Genomic DNA, 21,006 nt, shown 5'->3' on the forward strand with positions numbered 1-21,006 from the left:
CACAGGTTATCGTGACTAGTATTAGCTCACGCCTACCTGTGACAAAGCATTTTGCAAAAGAGAGAAATAAATCAGTTACTACTTCTGCTCCAGAGAGCCTATTGAGAAATTCTTCCTCAAACTGCTGTTCAACTTAATGTTAGTATTTGCACAGGAATAAAAATATGTTTACTGTATAAAGAGGAAAAAAATGTCAGTCATATTCAATTTCACCTTGCCAGTGGGGTTCAGTTTAGGGATTTTTTTTTTTTTTTAATTTTTTTAATATATTTAGCAAACTTGTAAGTTGCGAGCATGTTGTTCAGCTATACTTTAAATAGCATCAGGGAGAGAGTCTTGAATTTAGTTTTAGTTTAGGTATATTTAGGTAATAACTTTTTATAATTAGTGCAGCTTCTGAAGTATCAGACCGCTACCAATAAAGCAGACTGCTCCTATTTTTAGCTATTTGAGCGCTGTTTATTCTTGATGTAATCTTGACAGCCACCAGGTATATTTTCAATATGATACCTTACCAGCAAGATAAAGATCTATTGCGCAAAGCCACAGGGGGCTTAGACAACGAATAAGGGGGGCACGTTAGCACGCCCCATCAGGGAATTCATCTCACTCCATTCTCTATTATTATCCGTAGAATTAGAGATGGCATATCAAAGGCCATTAATTAAAAAAGTTTAGATATGTGTTCTTTGGTATACGTCAACAGCACGGCCCACACAAATACCGTAGGGACGATCAGAACTCGAGAACCGTAACTCATTCAAAAGAAGATTTGCAATATGATGGCATAATTAGGCAGCAATTCAGTGTGAAGCTAGAGACAAAAAGCAGCAGTCCAACTAAGTTTTATTTTGTCAGGTGGGGTATTCTTCCCCTCTGAGAAAAGATAGTTGCTAGTTGTAGTTTCCGGGAATTACTATTGCACACTCACATTCATTTTTCTACTGCAATGAGATGTTGGATAAACAATCAGAACTGAACTAAGTTTTCATCCAGAAGCTAGACAAAGTAGGTTCGGAAGGGTTAGAGCTGCAGGTTACTTAGCAAATAAGGTATTTTAATTATCAATTCCAAGTTACTCATTCTGGCATTACACCATCATGCCTTCTCTAGTGTTCAACCTTCTTAAGAAAAAAAAAAAGAGTTCTGTGGTTTTTTGTTTTTTTTTTTTTTGGTTTTGTTTTGTTTGTTTTTTAAATAGTTCAGCTTCGCATTTTAAGATGACTTAGTTAACATTTACAGGGAAGGTTGTTAACCACATCATCTCCAGCATGTAGTACTCCTCCATTGTCAGATCGTCAAACCACTTAATAAGAGATAAACATTCACAGCTGTGACAGTTGGTGTGCTTCTCCCTGCAATGTGAGCTCAGGAAAAGAACAGATACTAAAACCAAAAAAATTGCACTTCAAGATGCATAAAAAGCAGGCAGGTTTCTCTAGTATTTTTGTCTACAGGCAGAGGAGACATTTTGCAGATAACATCTGAAAGATAATTCAGCCAGTTTTAGATAAAACCAGTTGTGTGAACCGTGAGCGAGAGACAGTGAAAGGCAAGATCTGGACTGACTTCACTTCACTGATAGAAATAATTTTCCATTGCTAAATCTCAAACATTCTCTTTGGATGCAAAAGGAGAAGTGAAAAACCATATAGAGTATAATTAGCAAATGTGTCAAGGTATAAGATAGGATAAGCTTTCGGTAAGTTTCAGTTTAGTGAAATGCTAGAAAACTTGTTAGTTTTGTAATAAATAAAGGGGTGCTGCCAAAGAGATTTACAGAAATATTTAAAGAACGTGGTTAAGTCTGTGCTTACCGTGGGTCATCATTAGGTTCCCAGCCCTCCAGTTTTATCAAGCAAAAGAAACATTTTGCCACATCCGGTTCACTTGCACTTCGGCAGTGGATAAAGCCCACCTTTGCCACTTGCAAGAGACAGTTGAGAAGTTTAGAGCTTCATCCAACACATGGCTCGTGCTCACATGGAATCATCGCAGAAGACTTTTGGTAACGTTTTTCCCCGCCGTATCTATCCGCATAGATCCAGCTGAAAAAAAAGTTTTAAGAGCGAGAGCTGCAAGAGAGCAAGTCAGTAAAGGAACAAGGAACAGTCAGATCCAGGAAGCAGGTTTTTATGTAGCTGTTATAATCGCAGGCTACCACAGTACTTTGGCTATTTCAGAGATTAGCTAGCACACCTACAGCAGCGTTCCGCTATCCATGCACATAATCTGCTGTATCTAAGAATATATTTTTTCCTGGAAAAAAAAACGTAGCGCAGGACCACGGCCACAGAAAACCCTTACATATAAACTGCGTGAGTTTAGTGTTACATTTTCCTGTCAGTTTAGAATGGTACCTAGTAAGAAAACTGAAAAACACGTTTGTTTCAGTTATCAAGATTCACTTCTCAGATAACTCCTTTAGCACAGCGTAGCTAAGATCTAACCCGGTTGTTCGATACATGCGCCAAAACAGAAACACAGTCTCCTCTTTTCAGCCCACAAGTTGAAGCCTGCAAGGACGTAAGCGTTTAGTAATACGAATATGATTTTAACTTTTGATATTAGATTCCAAAAGTAATCATTCTGATACTTCATCCTTCCCACTGGGTGAAGTAGAATAGTTCTCTAGGCTTATTTCCAAAAGGAGAATCTGCAAACAGAAACACAACATAATGTAAAAAGTAACCCTAAGTTTAGAATACATAAAATTAAACATAGATCAGCAAACTAAATACATGAGCTTGTAGTCATCCTGCTGCAATATTTTAGAGCACAAGGAAAACAGACCGCTCAGCTTTTCATCTCTGGCTAAGCAAATGCTCAGAAGACCTCTTAAACAAAAGTGCACTAACATGAAGAACTTCACCTTTATAGCATGTAAAAAAAAAAAAAAACCCACAAAATTAAAGCATCCTTTATCACTCATTTTCTGGAGCGCATTTACAGTTCATTACAAAAGGCTAGTTAACCAAGGTTTTTAAGCAACTTTCATAATCTTACATTTCTTTAAGCTCATTCAGAAGTTTTGAAGTCGAAAGGAGCTCTCGCAGAATTGTCTCCATCGGTGCAGGCTGTAGGGAGTGTAGGTCAGAGCTCCTGTCTTCCCAGGTCTCCAATTTAAGGTGTTTTCCTAATTGGTGACACACTACACCTGGGAAGCAGAACGGCTTTAAAATAAGTGAGAACACATGGGTGAGAGTGGGAGTGTGAAGAGTGGGATACAAGTCTTCTTTTGTTTCAGGTATGTGGTGTTTCATATTATGTATTTATTAACTGAAATGAATAGTGTTTATAATGTATGATTGAATTTGTTATTGTATTCCTTTTATAATTGTGATGTTGAAAATGTAAGTGAAAAGCTTATAGAAATTCAATAGTTTTGTGTAGAGTTGATACAGAAGCTGTTGAAAACAATACAGAAGCTGTTGAAAACACATAGGCTGTAATTACAGGGATTGAACCAGTGCTGGTGTTTTTGAAGTGTTTTGAATTACTTGAATTTCATGTCAAGGGTCAAGATTTTATATTGTGTTTGCTAATGTTGTTGTGTCTCTGGGATTTCTGTAATGATGAATTGGTAATTATGCAGTGTTCAGTGTATTTTAAGGTATACTATTCAAGAGACAAATAAAATGGTGACTTAAAAGAGGAAAGAAGCTATAGATGTTTACAGTTGGCAAAGTGTGTAACTGTGTTCTTGCAAACTATTTTATATTTATGGAATTGTGCTTACTCTACAATAGTAAATCTAAAGGGCAGGATACTATCCTACGCTGTACTTTACAGATCTGAGGTTTTATTTCTTTCAAAATTATGTCTTTTAAAGGGCCTACGCTGTACTTTGCAAATCTGAGGTTTTATTTCTTTCAAATTATCTCTTTCAAAACTTTCAAAATTATGTCTTTCAAAGGAAGCTCGATTAAGTTAATTAAAAGGTGAAATGTTCTTTGGAACGTAATTTGCATGCGCGCGGGTGGACTTCGAGGCCCTTACGTCACTATGTTACTCTGTTCAGATGCGAGATGGAAATGACTTTAAGGGTTGCTTATTTCAGCCATTTCAGGGTACGTCTTTCTTATGAGATTATTTCGGTCACATTTTGTATGTGTTAAGTTATTTCTCTGGGACTGAATTAGTGCTTTGTTGTCTGTGTATTCTCCTCGTGGCTTATAGTAAACTGTTCCAAATGGCATAGTAACACTTGCACATCAATAGGATGTTCAGATTTGATTGTTTATTTTTTAGGTGATACCAACAGTGCAGGAATTCATCATTCACAATCTGGGCCGTCCGTTTATCGAGCCACCTCCATTTGATTTGTCGAGAGCATTTTCTGATAGCCACTCTTGCGCACCACTGATATTCATACTTTCTCCAGGTGCCGATCCCATGGCAGCGCTCGTTAAGTTTGCTGAGGATCAGGTATTGTAATATTTCTATTTTTTTCAAGGTAGATGATGTGTGTGTGTGTGTGTGTGTGTGTGTGTGTGTGTGTGTGTGTTGTTAATCTAAAACTCCTACGTTTCCTTGAGATAAAATTCTTGCACTGTACGCCTGTGACTACCGGAGTTCTTAGCCGTTGAGCGTCTCGCTGCTGACCGGCCACCAAGCAGTAAACTCTCGGTGCATTTTATTGTAGATTGCGTGCATCCCTTATGAGCCCTTATGTTTATAGGAGTTTTGTGGAACTATCAGAACCGTAAAGTTCAGAATTAAACAGATGCGTAGCGGGAGTCTTTCCCTGGCAGATGATCACTGAGAGGTTGTAGGCAACTGGGGTGAAGTGAGAAAATGTTTTCAATTGTATTGTAAAACAAGTAGTGCAGAGGAATTCAAGAATACGTACGGATGCGAGCTCTGATGCTATAAACCATGTTGTGCTTCCACAGTATCTTTCTTACCTTTAGCGTGCTTTGTTACGCAGGGATACAGCGACACAAAACTCAGTTCTCTGTCGCTCGGACAAGGCCAAGGCCCGATAGCCATGAAAATGATAGAGAAGGCAGTGAAGGAAGGAACATGGATAGTTCTGCAGAATTGCCATTTGGCGAGCTCGTGGATGCCCACGCTGGAACGAGTGTGCGAGGTAAAAATAACTAATGTTTTCGCTACACTTTTGAAAGTACATTTGAGGCATGTAGGCAGTTTACAATGCTCAATGACGATTCCCATTAATTACCTGGAATCACCACGTAGATTCTGTCCTTCTGGCCGCTGCAGTAGGAAGCGTCCGCAAATGGAGCGGACGTGGCCTATTCTTCAAACATTAAATCGAGTGCTACAGCTGTCTCCTCAGGCCGAGAGCTTTTTTGCGTGTCCATCGCTGCAGAAAAGCAGCACGCTAAACAGTGTTACATTTGAACAGCTGCAGGTTTGCAGAAATTTGTTGAAGTACAGTTCTCGCTTACCGCTTTCCAGAGTTCTTAATGCATTTTAGATGCATAGATTGTTGCAAGACGTTCAGAAATTCAACATCTAACAGGCAAATTTTCCAACTCCCTCCAAAAAAAAGTTGCGTAAATAATAACAGAGGAGATGCATATTAGTCTGTCACTTATTCCAGTTGTTTTAATACGTGTTTATTGTAGGAGCTTAACCCCGACACAACGCATCCGGATTTCAGAATCTGGCTCACCAGTTACCCATCTGCCACGTTTCCGGTGTCCGTACTTCAGAACGGAGTGAAAATGACGAACGAAGCGCCGAAAGGTTTACGAGCAAACATAATTCGTTCGTACCTGATGGATCCCATATCTGACCCTAATTTTTTCAACAGCTGCAAAAAAACGGTTAGTAATGTGGTGGCGGCCTTACTTTGTGAAGGGGTTAAAGAAGACGGTGACCACTCTGGGGAAAAAAAGTAGCAAATTAAGTAGTTGTCTTATAGCGCATCGAAGTACTTTTGATTATCGGTAGCAGAAAAGTAAGCATTTTTTGTTTTCTGGTCATCTCCTACTTCAGTGGTGACTTGGAGGCGTGGTGTTAATAATATGCCTCTTCAACAGAAGTGAATTGAGAGGCACACTGTTTACCATTGCAAATCTGCAAAGGTTGTTGTCGCAAGGGTTTTATCCGAAATGCAAAATATGCAGTTGCTCTCTTGAACCGTGAGGGCCGATAGAATTTGTTTCTTTTAAATGAGATCTAATACTTTGCTGAAATGTTTGCAATTGCAAACAAAGCAAACGTAAGCTTCCTACATGCAGGTTTCCTTAAAGGCCTAAAAACTTTACTGAGGAGGAACAGGGCGACATTGTCTGAACAGAATGTAAAAGTGAAATTCTGTAAAGGACGTAGTTATTAGTAATGTGCTTCCATTTGTTTGTAAGGCTGAGTTCAAGGCATTGCTGTACGGCCTGTGCTTCTTCCACGCGCTGGTGCAAGAAAGGCGGAAGTTCGGGCCGCTGGGTTGGAACATTCCATACGAGTTCAACGAGACGGATCTGCGCATCAGCGTACAGCAGCTGCACATCTTCCTGGACCAGTACGAGGTATGGCAACCTTCCCGAGGCCCACACGTGGTTCTCACGTGCAACGTAGACCGGTGAGAGCACATACTCAGACAGGGGAGGGTTCCCTGGACAGTGGTTGAGTAGGGGTATGAGACCGGGCAGCGAGCGTTTACTTGCAGCAGCGTGAAAAATGTTCCTTTTTGGAGGTTAGCGCGTTGCGGTCAGTACATAATTGATGCTGGAAATGTTCAGGTTCTGATGTTGGCTGTCTGCCACGCAGAATAGAGCAGAATACGATCCACACTGTTGTCCATTCTGTCTGAATCTTACACCGTCTCTAGAGAGACGCTGTGGCTTCCTCTCTCGGAAGAGTCATTGGAAACCATGAATCATTACGCTGAAACTGGTGCTGTGACTTAGTCCTAGGGACAATACAGGACTCCAGAGTACAGCTGATGATGTGTGAGGTTGTTTTGTGACAATGTATTTTTTTTTTTTTATTTTTTGCCTATGGTGTTATTGTTTTATAAGAAGTGGTGTTTCATAAGACAAAAGTAGCCCAAGTGTAGTATAAATACTAAAATATAAAGTATAAGGATCATTTTAAATACCGAAGTAGTTGCAGACAAGGAGATTGACAGTATAAGAGCAAACTATCAGTTGTAACTCATACTTAGTTAAGGTTTTGTGAGAATGCTGGTTGACTTGAAATTACACGATAGTGATACTAAAGTGGCCATTGGGATAAGTAATAGTCTGTGGCTGACTGTGTTTTTTCTTTTTTTTTCTTTTTCTTCTAGGAGGTCCCATACGATGCTCTTCGCTACATGACCGGGGAATGTAACTATGGCGGCAGAGTCACCGATGACTGGGATCGCCGCACACTCCGTAGCGTTCTGAACACTTTTTTCTCATCAGAAGTCATTACCAATAGAGATTACAAGTTTGATTCGAGCGGCCTTTACTTTGTTCCTCCTGAAGGTGACGTAAGTATTTGAAAGATGTGGATTTTTTAGAAGCTTCTTTGGTATCATGGAGTTGCCTAATAGAAGGAATACTGTATATATGTTTATGTACATACAAATGCGTACATAAAAATGTATATATGTATGTGATTAAGCTCATGTTGAGTAGCGCTTTGTTGCCGGTACCATTGAGGTAGCACTTAAGTTAAGGGTAAGGTCTGGAAATAATGATAAAGTAAGAAATGAATTAATAGCCTGAATTAGTACGGCTTCCTAAAGAGTGCAGTCTGTACCATTTTGTACACTCAGGGCTAGGTAGAGCGATCTAGCCCACTTAAGTTTGAAGGACATTCAGCTTGCATAAGAGAATGGGTGGTGGCGGAAAGGACCTTGTAATCAATAAGCTGATGAAACAGGTGAGTTAAAGGAAGTGTCCTTTTTTTTGCAGCACGGAAGCTACATTGAATATACCAGGATGCTCCCACTGAATCCTTCCCCGGAGATATTTGGAATGCATGCCAATGCTGATATTACTAAGGATCAGTCAGAAACACAGCTGTTATTTGACAGCATTCTTCTTACTCAGGTGATGCAAAAGATGAAAAGATGGAGCTGTTTAGATAGTCTGCTCCTGTAATTTCACAGGTGTACAAGTCACTGTCTGGATTGTTTAATCTCAGTTGTTAATGTGTTTTAATGTTTTGCTGTTAATTGTGTACAAGTTAGTGTATGGCTAGACAGAGCTTTAAAGGTGTGTGGTTTTTTTTGTTTATGAGAGATTGTGTCAGTACTGCAGTATTAAAGTCCTAAGCATTTTTTTTGAGGAAGCAGACATAGAAATTTTAGGGCATGGCAAGTTTTTGTTTTTTTTTTTCCAGTAGTGTACATTATGAAATGTCCAATGTTTGATGTTACAGTCCAGGGCTGCTGGTACGGGTGCCAAATCCATGGATGACATCGTTCATGATGTGACAGGTGACATCCTGAGTAAACTGCCCTGTGACTTTGACATTGAAACAGTAAGCAGAAAGTACCCAACTGCCTACAGTGAAAGTATGAACACAGTGCTTGTACAAGAAATGGGACGATTCAACAAACTGTTGCACATGATACGTGAATCTTGTGTCAACATACAGAAAGCCATGAAGGTACATGGAACACACTGCCCAATTTCATATTCCATAACCATATTTCTGCACACAAAATGGGCGAACCCGTTCCTTCGTTCCTTCGTTCCTTCGTTCCTTCGTTCCTTCGTTCCTTCGTTCCTTCGTTCCTTCGTTCCTTCGTTCCTTCGTTCCTTCGTTCCTTCGTTCCTTCGTTCCTTCGTTCCTTCGTTCCTTCGTTCCTTCGTTCCTTCGTTCCTTCGTTCCTTCGTTCCTTCGTTCCTTCGTTCCTTCGTTCCTTCGTTCCTTCGTTCCTTCGTTCCTTCGTTCCTTCGTTCCTTCGTTCCTTCGTTCCTTCGTTCCTTCGTTCCTTCGTTCCTTCGTTCCTTCGTTCCTTCGTTCCTTCGTTCCTTCGTTCCTTCGTTCCTTCGTTCCTTCGTTCCTTCGTTCCTTCGTTCCTTCGTTCCTTCGTTCCTTCGTTCCTTCGTTCCTTCGTTCCTTCGTTCCTTCGTTCCTTCGTTCCTTCGTTCCTTCGTTCCTTCGTTCCTTCGTTCCTTCGTTCCTTCGTTCCTTCGTTCCTTCGTTCCTTCGTTCCTTCGTTCCTTCGTTCCTTCGTTCCTTCGTTCCTTCGTTCCTTCGTTCCTTCGTTCCTTCGTTCCTTCGTTCCTTCGTTCCTTCGTTCCTTCGTTCCTTCGTTCCTTCGTTCCTTCGTTCCTTCGTTCCTTCGTTCCTTCGTTCCTTCGTTCCTTCGTTCCTTCGTTCCTTCGTTCCTTCGTTCCTTCGTTCCTTCGTTCCTTCGTTCCTTCGTTCCTTCGTTCCTTCGTTCCTTCGTTCCTTCGTTCCTTCGTTCCTTCGTTCCTTCGTTCCTTCGTTCCTTCGTTCCTTCGTTCCTTCGTTCCTTCGTTCCTTCGTTCCTTCGTTCCTTCGTTCCTTCGTTCCTTCGTTCCTTCGTTCCTTCGTTCCTTCGTTCCTTCGTTCCTTCGTTCCTTCGTTCCTTCGTTCCTTCGTTCCTTCGTTCCTTCGTTCCTTCGTTCCTTCGTTCCTTCGTTCCTTCGTTCCTTCGTTCCTTCGTTCCTTCGTTCCTTCGTTCCTTCGTTCCTTCGTTCCTTCGTTCCTTCGTTCCTTCGTTCCTTCGTTCCTTCGTTCCTTCGTTCCTTCGTTCCTTCGTTCCTTCGTTCCTTCGTTCCTTCGTTCCTTCGTTCCTTCGTTCCTTCGTTCCTTCGTTCCTTCGTTCCTTCGTTCCTTCGTTCCTTCGTTCCTTCGTTCCTTCGTTCCTTCGTTCCTTCGTTCCTTCGTTCCTTCGTTCCTTCGTTCCTTCGTTCCTTCGTTCCTTCGTTCCTTCGTTCCTTCGTTCCTTCGTTCCTTCGTTCCTTCGTTCCTTCGTTCCTTCGTTCCTTCGTTCCTTCGTTCCTTCGTTCCTTCGTTCCTTCGTTCCTTCGTTCCTTCGTTCCTTCGTTCCTTCGTTCCTTCGTTCCTTCGTTCCTTCGTTCCTTCGTTCCTTCGTTCCTTCGTTCCTTCGTTCCTTCGTTCCTTCGTTCCTTCGTTCCTTCGTTCCTTCGTTCCTTCGTTCCTTCGTTCCTTCGTTCCTTCGTTCCTTCGTTCCTTCGTTCCTTCGTTCCTTCGTTCCTTCGTTCCTTCGTTCCTTCGTTCCTTCGTTCCTTCGTTCCTTCGTTCCTTCGTTCCTTCGTTCCTTCGTTCCTTCGTTCCTTCGTTCCTTCGTTCCTTCGTTCCTTCGTTCCTTCGTTCCTTCGTTCCTTCGTTCCTTCGTTCCTTCGTTCCTTCGTTCCTTCGTTCCTTCGTTCCTTCGTTCCTTCGTTCCTTCGTTCCTTCGTTCCTTCGTTCCTTCGTTCCTTCGTTCCTTCGTTCCTTCGTTCCTTCGTTCCTTCGTTCCTTCGTTCCTTCGTTCCTTCGTTCCTTCGTTCCTTCGTTCCTTCGTTCCTTCGTTCCTTCGTTCCTTCGTTCCTTCGTTCCTTCGTTCCTTCGTTCCTTCGTTCCTTCGTTCCTTCGTTCCTTCGTTCCTTCGTTCCTTCGTTCCTTCGTTCCTTCGTTCCTTCGTTCCTTCGTTCCTTCGTTCCTTCGTTCCTTCGTTCCTTCGTTCCTTCGTTCCTTCGTTCCTTCGTTCCTTCGTTCCTTCGTTCCTTCGTTCCTTCGTTCCTTCGTTCCTTCGTTCCTTCGTTCCTTCGTTCCTTCGTTCCTTCGTTCCTTCGTTCCTTCGTTCCTTCGTTCCTTCGTTCCTTCGTTCCTTCGTTCCTTCGTTCCTTCGTTCCTTCGTTCCTTCGTTCCTTCGTTCCTTCGTTCCTTCGTTCCTTCGTTCCTTCGTTCCTTCGTTCCTTCGTTCCTTCGTTCCTTCGTTCCTTCGTTCCTTCGTTCCTTCGTTCCTTCGTTCCTTCGTTCCTTCGTTCCTTCGTTCCTTCGTTCCTTCGTTCCTTCGTTCCTTCGTTCCTTCGTTCCTTCGTTCCTTCGTTCCTTCGTTCCTTCGTTCCTTCGTTCCTTCGTTCCTTCGTTCCTTCGTTCCTTCGTTCCTTCGTTCCTTCGTTCCTTCGTTCCTTCGTTCCTTCGTTCCTTCGTTCCTTCGTTCCTTCGTTCCTTCGATCCTTCGTTCCTTCGTTCCTTCGTTCCTTCGTTCCTTCGTTCCTTCGTTCCTTCGTTCCTTCGATCCTTCGTTCCTTCGTTCCTTCGTTCCTTCGTTCCTTCGTTCCTTCGTTCCTTCGTTCCTTCGATCCTTCGTTCCTTCGATCCTTCGTTCCTTCGATCCTTCGTTCCTTCGTTCCTTCGTTCCTTCGTTCCTTCGATCCTTCGTTCCTTCGATCCTTCGTTCCTTCGTTCCTTCGTTCCTTCGTTCCTTCGTTCCTTCGTTCCTTCGATCCTTCGTTCCTTCGATCCTTCGTTCCTTCGATCCTTCGTTCCTTCGTTCCTTCGTTCCTTCGATCCTTCGTTCCTTCGATCCTTCGTTCCTTCGATCCTTCGTTCCTTCGTTCCTTCGTTCCTTCGTTCCTTCGTTCCTTCGATCCTTCGTTCCTTCGATCCTTCGTTCCTTCGTTCCTTCGTTCCTTCGTTCCTTCGTTCCTTCGTTCCTTCGTTCCTCCGTTCCTCCGATCCTCCGATCCTCCGTTCCTCCGTTCCTCCGTTCCTCCGATCCTCCGATCCTCCGTTCCTCCGATCCTCCGTTCCTCCGATCCTCCGATCCTCCGATCCTCCGATCCTCCGATCCTCCGATCCTCCGATCCTCCGTTCCTCCGATCCTCCGATCCTCCGATCCTCCGATCCTCCGATCCTCCGATCCCTCGATCCCTCGATCCCTCGATCCCATCACCTCCCTTCCCCACTCCTCCCATTGTTCCCTCTTCTTCTCATTCAACCCTTCGCTGCTTTCTTACCCCACCCTCCCCTCCCCTGTTCCTCTCCCTATTTACTTCATTCCCTCTTCTCCTTGTTCTCTCTTTCTCCCTCTTTTTTTCCTCGCCTTTTTCCTTCTTCTCTCATTCCCCACCTCCACCCTTCCCTCCTTCCTGACACTCCCCTTCCTTTCCCTGTTCCTCCCTCCCCCCCCCTCATTAACACACACACACTTTTACTCAGAGTATTTTATTGCGGCCTTTTTTTTTTTTTAGGGGGAAGTAGTGATGTCGGCTGAACTGGAAGAAGTGGTGAACAGCATTTTGAAAGGCAAAATTCCAGGACTGTGGATGATTAAGTCCTATCCCAGTCTCAAGCCTCTGGGCAGCTACGTGCATGATTTTTTAAGTAGACTTAAGTTCCTACAGGTAGACACGCTCCCATCTTCATTTTTCTTTGTGGAATTCTGCAGCTTTCAGGGGTCAACCTCGGGGTACAACTGTTAACAACCCCCCAGCACCCTTTCTGTCCAAGGTGATCCACCCATCAAATCCCCATCCTTCTAGTTCAGACTTAAGGGTGGAAGACCCTGTCAGTGGCCCTGCTGAAGTGCGCAGCAGTGCTGTCTGTTAGCACCCCTCTCACCACAAGCTACACATTGGTTAAGCACAATCTTCCCCTTCTGAAGCGCCCCTGGCTGTCTCGGATCTCTCATTCTTTGTGCCATCTTACCAAGGAAATTCTGTTCCATGTTCTTCTTTGGTCCTGGCGTAGAGGGGTGTGACCGCTCCTCCATTCACAACCTGGAATCTGTTACATTGAGATCAAGTAATAGCTTTCAGTGGAATTAAACTCGATCAACTTAATGCCAAACTGTGGGTCCTTTCACCTGTAAAATTACAGCTCGCCCAAGCTGACCTTTATCAATCACCTCAATGCTCAGCCCTTTTCTGTACCTTAGTCATCTCTAGTGCCTGAGGACAACAGGTGTTCATCCTCTAATGAGACTGTCACACCACAAACGCTGAAATACACCTTACCGTGACTTCTGGTTTCATCTGGGACTGAGTTAGTTTCTTTTTAGTTCGGGTTCTAGAGAAATATGCTGTTTATGTAAGGCTCCCATGTTTTAGTTGTGAAGAATACCACAGAGTCACCCTTGAATGCATCAAAGGTTAAATTACTCGGGCTGTTAAGTTGCTTTCTAAAAACTACCAAAAACATATGCTTCCCCATTCCGTCCTCTCTTGCTGCTGCAGATGTGGTATGAAAATGGAATGCCACCCGTCTTCTGGATTTCAGGATTCTTCTTCACGCAAGCGTTCTTAACTGGTGCCCAGCAGAACTATGCCAGAAAGTACACTATTCCAATAGACCTGTTAGCATTTGACTATGAAGTGCTGGAAGATAAAGAATATCACATTGCTCCAGACGATGGTACGTAAACCAAGCATTAGTTAGCATTACTTTGCAAACACAAGAGTTCAGCAGTTAAGTTACTGAGTGTAATTAAGTAGCAACACAACATACAGAAAGGCCCTGTTCCCCCACCAAACACACAAAATACACAAGAAGCAAAATGCTACATAAAACATTGCAGGACTCCGATTTTGCCTGAAGGGATAAAATATCATCAACACAGAGTAGTTCTTACCCCCTAGCTCCCCACTGCAACTAAAACTTCCAAGCACTATTAGCTTGCTCTTATTTTTTTCCAGTTACACAACTTGCATGATTTTCCTAAACCAATGAAAGCAAAGCCATTGGCTGTCGCCTGCTCTTGCTTCACTACCCCTCGCAAAATAAGTTGTGGATACGGCTAGGATGCGCAGTACAGAACTACGTTCTTAAACACTACTTAGTCGGTCTTCTGTCTGCAGAAAAATGAAGCATTAAACTGATCAGTTCGTAATACAATGGCTTATGAGGAAGGGAAGATCATCAACCTCTTTCTAATACTTTCAAGAGAATCCCTTTGACCAGGGCTTGTGAGAAGAAGGCTTGGGCAGGGTGCTTAGGAAAACATCACCCCATCAGTTTCAACTTCTCATCATTTTCAAAATTCTTTTTGTAATTTTTATAATGTTTACTTATTAAAATTTATATTTATTATATAATATACATTATATTATAATACATAATATATAAAATGTAATATATTATTAATCATAATTTATAATTATATATAATAATATATAATATAAAAATTATTATTATATATTACATATTAGTTAATGTAATATATTTAATATATAATAATAATATACATTTTAATATTATATGTTATATATATATTATTATATAGTATCTATGTTATATATTATACGTATATATTAGGGTATTTATTATTTTTATTATTTATATTTATATTATGGTAATTAACATTCAATTTTACATATATTTATTACTTTATTGTATTTAAAATTAAAAACAAACAAACCTTTAAGTTTTAATTGAGTTAAATTTTGAAACAACCAAGTTTAAGTACTGAAATACTCTTTAAGATGCCATCACATCTCCTCTGAAAAGAAATCAACAGAAGTTTGTAGTACACAGCATTTGAGCAGGACTTTATGCTGACCTGTGTGAAAATCATGTCCTGTATTTTCAATTTAAATTTTGTAACTGCCTTAATGTTTGTTAAAGACCAGACATGCTGCTCTACTGCTAAATGCTCCAACTTTTTAACTTTATGAAATCTTAACTTACAAATAAATTTATAGATTTATCAAATCGTTATTATACCAAGTTTTAACTCAGTGTAAGAACGGTTGTGTTACAACTAAGTATTCCATCGTCCATGTGAAACACTAACATTGACCGAGGCCCACACAGTCAATCAGCTGACAGCAAAGCCTGCTGCGCTGGCTCTGCTTTCGGTTAGAAAACCCTTCCAGCGCTCCTGTAACGTGTTCTCTGATGCAACCGATTTAGGGGTCTACATCCAGGGACTGTTCTTGGATGGAGCACGCTGGAACCGAGAAACCAAAAAGCTAGGAGAATCTCACCCGAAAATCCTCTACGATACGGTGCCTGTGGTGAGTGTGTACTACATTTTGTAACATTTCTACAGTATTACATGTGAACAAATCCTGTGGATTAAATACCTAAGTGCCTCCCTTTAAGGGAGCAACAGGCTAACTCAGGAGTTTGTAGCATCTATAAGTTACAACAGTATGTTTGGCATTGCAGATTGTAACCTTGAATAAAACCAGCAAAGACAATATTCAACAAAAAGCAGGTTTTCAGGCTCACCTGTCAAATAGCAAACACTTGTCTCAAAACTACTTAGGCCCAACCGAGAAGGTTTCCCACCCTCCCACACCCCTCTCTTTAAAAAAAAATATATATATATATAGTGACAAGGATTATTCTTTGCTGCAGATATGGTTAAAGCCCTGTAAGAAAGCAGACATTCCACAACGACCCAGTTACCTGGCTCCAGTGTACAAGACCAGCGAGAGAAGAGGAATCCTGTCAACCACCGGCCATTCCACCAACTTTGTCATTGCGATGACCCTTCCTTCCGATGAACCGCAGGAACACTGGATCAAACGGGGGGTGGCGTTATTATGTCAGCTTAATTCGTGAACTTACCGCCATTATTGAGGGTTCCTTTCCTAGATGCCCCGTGAGGAACGCGTGTCGGTTCTGAATGTCCATAGTATCAATACATATGAAAGTATTCATGAAAAAGTGAAAAACATTTTGCACGTTGCAATCTGTGACGTATAAAATACAAGATTGCGCAGTAAAACCTCATGAAAGCCAACAAGCACATCTGCTCCTTTAATAATTTTATTTTTTTGAAGGCTCCTTATTTATAAGGAACATACATAAAAATGAACACAACACTGTTGACAATGAACAGTACAGCATTTGACCTTTTCCAGCTTTATAAAATTAAAAAAAATAATGATAAGAAAAAGACTGATAGCTAAGCTGTATCTTATAGGACCATAATCACATTAGAAACCATAGACTCAATCATTGGCAGGAGGGGATTTTTTTTATTCAAAAAAAAAAAAAAAAAAAAAAAAAAAAAAAAAAAAAAAATCACACTGCATCTAGCAACAACAGTATTTCTAAACGTAATCACAGCAGATCGAGTGCAATGTGATCTACATCAAAATTCATATGGGATGTCACACAGTGACAGCATTTTAATTATACAAATAACACGCCCTCCAACAAATAAAAGTTAGATGAGACTCTGGATTCGGCAGAGTGGAATGTACAAACCAAGCGGAAATGTAGTGGAATTCAGATCGGCTGTAACGTGACTTAAAACTGTACATGAGAACAATTTGAATTTCAGTCCTGGTGGAAAAGTCACGGTGTTACGCTGCCCTTGGTAAGTTGTAATAAATATCACAAAATGAAAGACAAGCAACATACGTATTTAATGAAAAAATCCAGTACCTGCCTTGAGAGATCGTATTTTCCCTTGTCTGAAGACTGTCTCGAAAGGAAGTTGAATATTTTCCTATGTGGGCAGTGTATGAAGCTAAAACCATACTCCAACTAATACAAAAGTAAATATACTACCTGAAATAAACAATTTTTCTTTGAAACGTATTAAAAGAAATATACTTACTTTAAAAAAAAAAAAATGGACGAAAACCACAAGGCCCCCTTTACACTCGACAGAGTTAACAAAAAATTAAAATTAAGGGTCAGTTCAATACATAGGCAACGTAAGTTATCGAAGCTAAGATCCTCAGTAATTATCCCGTGACGCGAGTCTCTTTGAAAACCGTACGCAGGGATGTACGGTGAGCACCGGGTAAAGGAAGTGTCACCTAGGATCTTTGCACTGCACAATTTCAGCAAACCGAAGCTAATTACACTACACTTGCTAATCAGGGTCCAACAGTAAATGTTTTTGAAGAGGAAAACTAACGAACCAACGAGTTCTCAGCATCGCGTGGCTGTGTGTCTAAACTCTGTGTTTCGGCTTCTTCACCGAAGAAACTGCGCTATTCTTCCGAATGGACCCTTAATACTGTGCCTCGATAATGCATTAGGAAGAAATACTGGTGAGAACCAACCGACACCTTGACAATACACAAGCTGCTTCTGCTGAAAACTGAACTGACCGACGAAGCTTCGGAAACTAACAGGCCACGAGAAACACACAAACTTGAAATGGAATGCAGATACCAGCTGGTGCTCCTTTTAGCTGTTAGCATCGGTTTCAGCAGCTACCCTGGCAGCGAGCAGACTGAAACAAAACTTACAGCACGCAGTCCAGCCACGGCTTACCTGGCCTACACAAAGGAGGCGGCAAACTGGAGGTTCTGGAAAAGGCTACTTCCATGATTACGAGTGGAACTACAGAATCGACTCTGGCTCCTCAAGAACTCAGCATGTTCTTCCTCAATAAGATAATGAGTACAAGAAGAACTCGCTCCTGTCTGGCAGAATAACCGTCTCAGCAAAATCTGATCCGGGACGTGCTCCCAGCATGTCAAGCCCAAAAACTTTCAGTCTATCCTTCCAAATTAGGCCTACGACCCATCTACCACATTCGCTTTTTAATAATCAAATACCAAAATCCTTTAAAAAAATCATACAAATGAACTAATTCACGCTGGAAGTAGAAATCTTCTTAGTCTCAACCACAGAAATGGTTGGTGCCACAACGACTGATATTGAGGCACTATAGAAACAGCGTACAACAAGTAACCCTACATGCACATTGCATATTTTAACTTTTGTGCCCACTTTCAGTAACTAGCATGTTTGTTGTACTTCAACCTAGGAGAAAACATTCCAAAATAACTGTTAAAGTAAAAATCCCATACTGATTCTCCATGAAATTAAAAGTTTGCACACATTCACAGCCACAATTCTTCAGTAGTTTATGCTGCAAGTGGCACATGTTTAGCATCTGTACATGTTTAACATCTGTAGAAAAGAACCAGGAATAGCTCAATAACTCCAACGTCGGGGATTTCCCCAAGCTAGCGCTAATTCTACTGCAGTTTGCATTTTCCTACTAATATCTAAGAACAAACATCAAATTTTAGTCAGGAAAGCATCGTCAAAGTCATCCCCGACAAGACATCGTAGCACTTTGCGGCGTATATTGCAACGGCCTGCCTTCTTACACGTGAAGTTAAAATGAGGGAGTGCACCTTACAGTTTTGGCCTTTTTTTCCCTAAAATTTAAGACAGCACAGTGGTTTCCACTCATCTATTGTTGTTAAGATTTAATAGTTCAAGTCACCACTTTGCAGAGGAACCAGCGCTATGCACACGTACGCATGCATACGCACAGATAGAATAAGATACATACATATATATACATATATATATATATGCCTGCTGCTTAAGACTTGTGCAGTGCTGTAAGTGTACTCAGGTTCCTTGCATAGGTACATTTTCAGCTGTAAAATTTTCTGGGTTCTGGTAAACAATGTAAGAAATGCTTTCTTCCCCAAGCACGTACATCCTTCGCTGTCTTTTCTTAATATAAGCGAGCAGCACACTGAACTTGGCGTTTATTTCTGGAATTTACTATTTCCCAATTGCCACTTAATGGAGTTGAGAAGATGCGTTAGGGTCATCTCATCTGATTTGAATTGGAAAAATGCAGCACGTAACACATACAGAAATGAATGGGATGTACTTGCGTAAGTAGTGCAAGCCGCTGTTTTTCCTCTAAGCTATGTGCATACAGTGAAACAGTGCAGACTCGAAGCCGTACAGTAATAGCATCGTATCCACAGCAAAACCCGGGATATGGTCAAAACTGGATGTTAAGCACAATTTTATCTTCGTAGAGGGCAATCACCAGCATGATGGCAAATCCAAGAAGCAGGCCTAGATTCTGCAGAATGAACTGCCCCACCGGACAATAACCGTGCTCTTCGTTATCTCCGTCTCCGTGAAGCATCTCCGGAAGCTAAAAAGAAATCCGATGAAAAAAAGGTTATTTCACCTCTGTTTTATGCAATCACTGACAAAGTTACAAGACGATATTTATCGATGAAGAATAAGCAATCGAGATTTCAGTTATAAAAAGAAGCCACAATACATACTTAAAACTAGACACAACCACTGTATTTTAGAAAAACTGTCTCAAACACATCATCATGTATTCAGTAGACAAAGTGAAACGCTCTTCTCCACCGGGCGCTTATACACTCTTCCTGGATCACGCATCTAGATCAAATTCCAGTATCAAGGGCCAGTCTAGTATCCTTTCAGTCTGCTCTTTCAAGTTTGTTTTCTCAATTAAAACTAGCCACGTGGCTCTAAAGACTCGGTCAATTAACTCAGCCCTTTGTCCTGTTATATGCTTTATGTATATTCATACGTGTTTGAGAACAGTGAGGCTCATCATGCATGCCACAGGTAATTCAGGAGGAATTTCACAGACGACTACAGAAAGTTCTGAAAGCTGTGCCTGTTCCTCAGCTACAAAGAAAACATCAAATAGTACTGACAGAAGCGCTAAATAAATGCAGATGTGGAAGATGTAAAAATAAATCTTCCGCAGTGCCTTACAGGACCACCCAGGCAAGACAAAAATAACTGAAAGGATTTCTTTCGTTTACCTTCTTGACCTTTTTGTCAATTCATTTCTTTGTAGACCATTTCGGGAATTAAACAAAACATTACATAGATCAAACAGAAACTTCAGTCAATAGAGAGCAAAAGTCTCTATTGTAGCTCTTCATAAAATAGGCTATAACTGTTCTGGTTATTCCAAATATATGAGTATGGTACAACAAGCATAAACAATCAGACCACCAGATCAGCTAAAAAGATTAATACATTGCCTGTTTGGCCTTGCCTTATCGTATTTCACAAAGATACATAAACCGGCAATTCGATCCACTGAAAATTTAAAAGTAAAAAAAAATACACACCGGTATGAAAATCTCTTCTCTGCTACAGACTACTGAACTTCTAAATTTATAGGCTCCCAATACGACCGATTTCAGTGACCGGGCATTAAGACTAGTCCTGTCAATATAAACATGTCTCGCAGTTGAAAATTTATAGTTTCTTGCAGAGATGTGAGAAACAAAGAATACGACATTTTTTAAATAAAATACGTATGTTATAAAACTATATAATATATATTATAAATTATATATGTAATTAATTCATAAATACATCATATAAAGTATGAAATAAATCATCTCCACATAAGTGACAGCAGGAGGTCATGGAGAGCCTTAAGGATTTAAGATTTCCTGAGTTCAGTTCAGGTTCTCCCTCCTCTCAACTAGGAGAAAACTAAATTTTAGCAATACAGAAATCTATCTCATCAGATGAACTTCTATCATACACGAGAATACCAGAAGGTCAGTCGCCCCTTAGCGGGCCTCAGCTGAGCTGCAAAACAATTAAACTCCGTTCCTATTAGGTGTCAGAAGACAGGGACTTGGAGAGGAAGGCAGATTAAGGAGCTGTAAGAACACGAACTCGGTGCATTTTCAGGTGTATCACACACAGGCACTCCCACTCTTGTTTACAGTCAGACTATATTGAATGCTTGTGTGCCTAAGGAAATGGACCAAGAATAAAAATATTGCAGAATGAAAATACTGCCTTCCTTTATACATTCTGTCTTCAGTCAAAGTACATAAAGCAAAAAAATATGAGCACAGAACTTACAGGAAACTAGCTGGTATCCAGTAACTATAGGCTACCGCAGAACATCTATATTTGCACGAGGAGTTATTTTCTGCTATGCAGCCATTCGCCTCAGCGAGACCTGAAAAGGACTGATCGACTTAATTTATAATAGCAACTTCAACACTGGGGCATATTGACTAATTAAAGCTTTCTATAATGAAAGAGATAGCCCATTTTTGGCTGCCTTAACATAGACAGAAAAAAATACAGCGATGATCAGCTTTCAGGAGTCCTGGTCCTAAAGGTTCTAACGGAAGTGGGACTATCGCAGACCTCCGTAACCAAACCTGAGTTTAAAGGCGAGAAGCCAGCAGCCCCACTGACATTCAGTTTCCTGAGCCCAGAGTGGCAGTAATGGCAGAGGTAAGCTTGCTAAGCGAGACAGATCCTGTCGACACCAGGAAATTCAGTAGACACCGAACGCTCTCTTTCAGCTGTCTTCACTAATGCTTCAAGGATACCAGCAAGGCAGAGAAACCTAACAAG

At 41.2% G+C, this 21,006-nt stretch overlaps 2 protein-coding genes across 12 annotated transcripts in view; one reads left to right on the forward strand and one right to left on the reverse strand.

Moving 5' to 3' along the window:
• DNAH7 (dynein axonemal heavy chain 7) overlaps positions 1 to 15,812 on the forward strand; it is a 98,956-nt gene extending 83,144 nt beyond the window's left edge. For all 5 annotated transcript variants that reach the window (XM_052675019.1, XM_052675022.1, XM_052675020.1 and 2 more), the window contains 11 exons: positions 4,252 to 4,428; positions 4,931 to 5,092; positions 5,595 to 5,795; positions 6,336 to 6,497; positions 7,259 to 7,444; positions 7,872 to 8,009; positions 8,341 to 8,571; positions 12,141 to 12,293; positions 13,125 to 13,302; positions 14,800 to 14,903; positions 15,250 to 15,812. In XM_052675019.1, the coding sequence (XP_052530979.1) occupies positions 4,252 to 4,428; positions 4,931 to 5,092; positions 5,595 to 5,795; positions 6,336 to 6,497; positions 7,259 to 7,444; positions 7,872 to 8,009; positions 8,341 to 8,571; positions 12,141 to 12,293; positions 13,125 to 13,302; positions 14,800 to 14,903; positions 15,250 to 15,456 (1,899 nt within the window). In that variant the 3' untranslated portion in view covers positions 15,457 to 15,812. The remainder of the gene's footprint in view (positions 1 to 4,251; positions 4,429 to 4,930; positions 5,093 to 5,594; positions 5,796 to 6,335; positions 6,498 to 7,258; positions 7,445 to 7,871; positions 8,010 to 8,340; positions 8,572 to 12,140; positions 12,294 to 13,124; positions 13,303 to 14,799; positions 14,904 to 15,249) is intronic.
• Positions 15,813 to 15,909: 97 nt separating this feature from the next.
• Positions 15,910 to 21,006, reverse strand: part of SLC39A10 (solute carrier family 39 member 10) — a 213,437-nt gene continuing 208,340 nt past the window's right edge. For all 7 annotated transcript variants that reach the window (XM_052675030.1, XM_052675029.1, XM_052675024.1 and 4 more), the window contains exon 10: positions 15,910 to 18,775. In XM_052675030.1, the coding sequence (XP_052530990.1) occupies positions 18,617 to 18,775 (159 nt within the window). In that variant the 3' untranslated portion in view covers positions 15,910 to 18,616. The remainder of the gene's footprint in view (positions 18,776 to 21,006) is intronic.

Source organism: Tympanuchus pallidicinctus, unplaced genomic scaffold (assembly GCF_026119805.1).
Source record: "Tympanuchus pallidicinctus isolate F22 unplaced genomic scaffold, pur_lepc_1.0 scaffold15, whole genome shotgun sequence".
Lineage (NCBI taxonomy): Eukaryota > Metazoa > Chordata > Aves > Galliformes > Phasianidae > Tympanuchus > Tympanuchus pallidicinctus.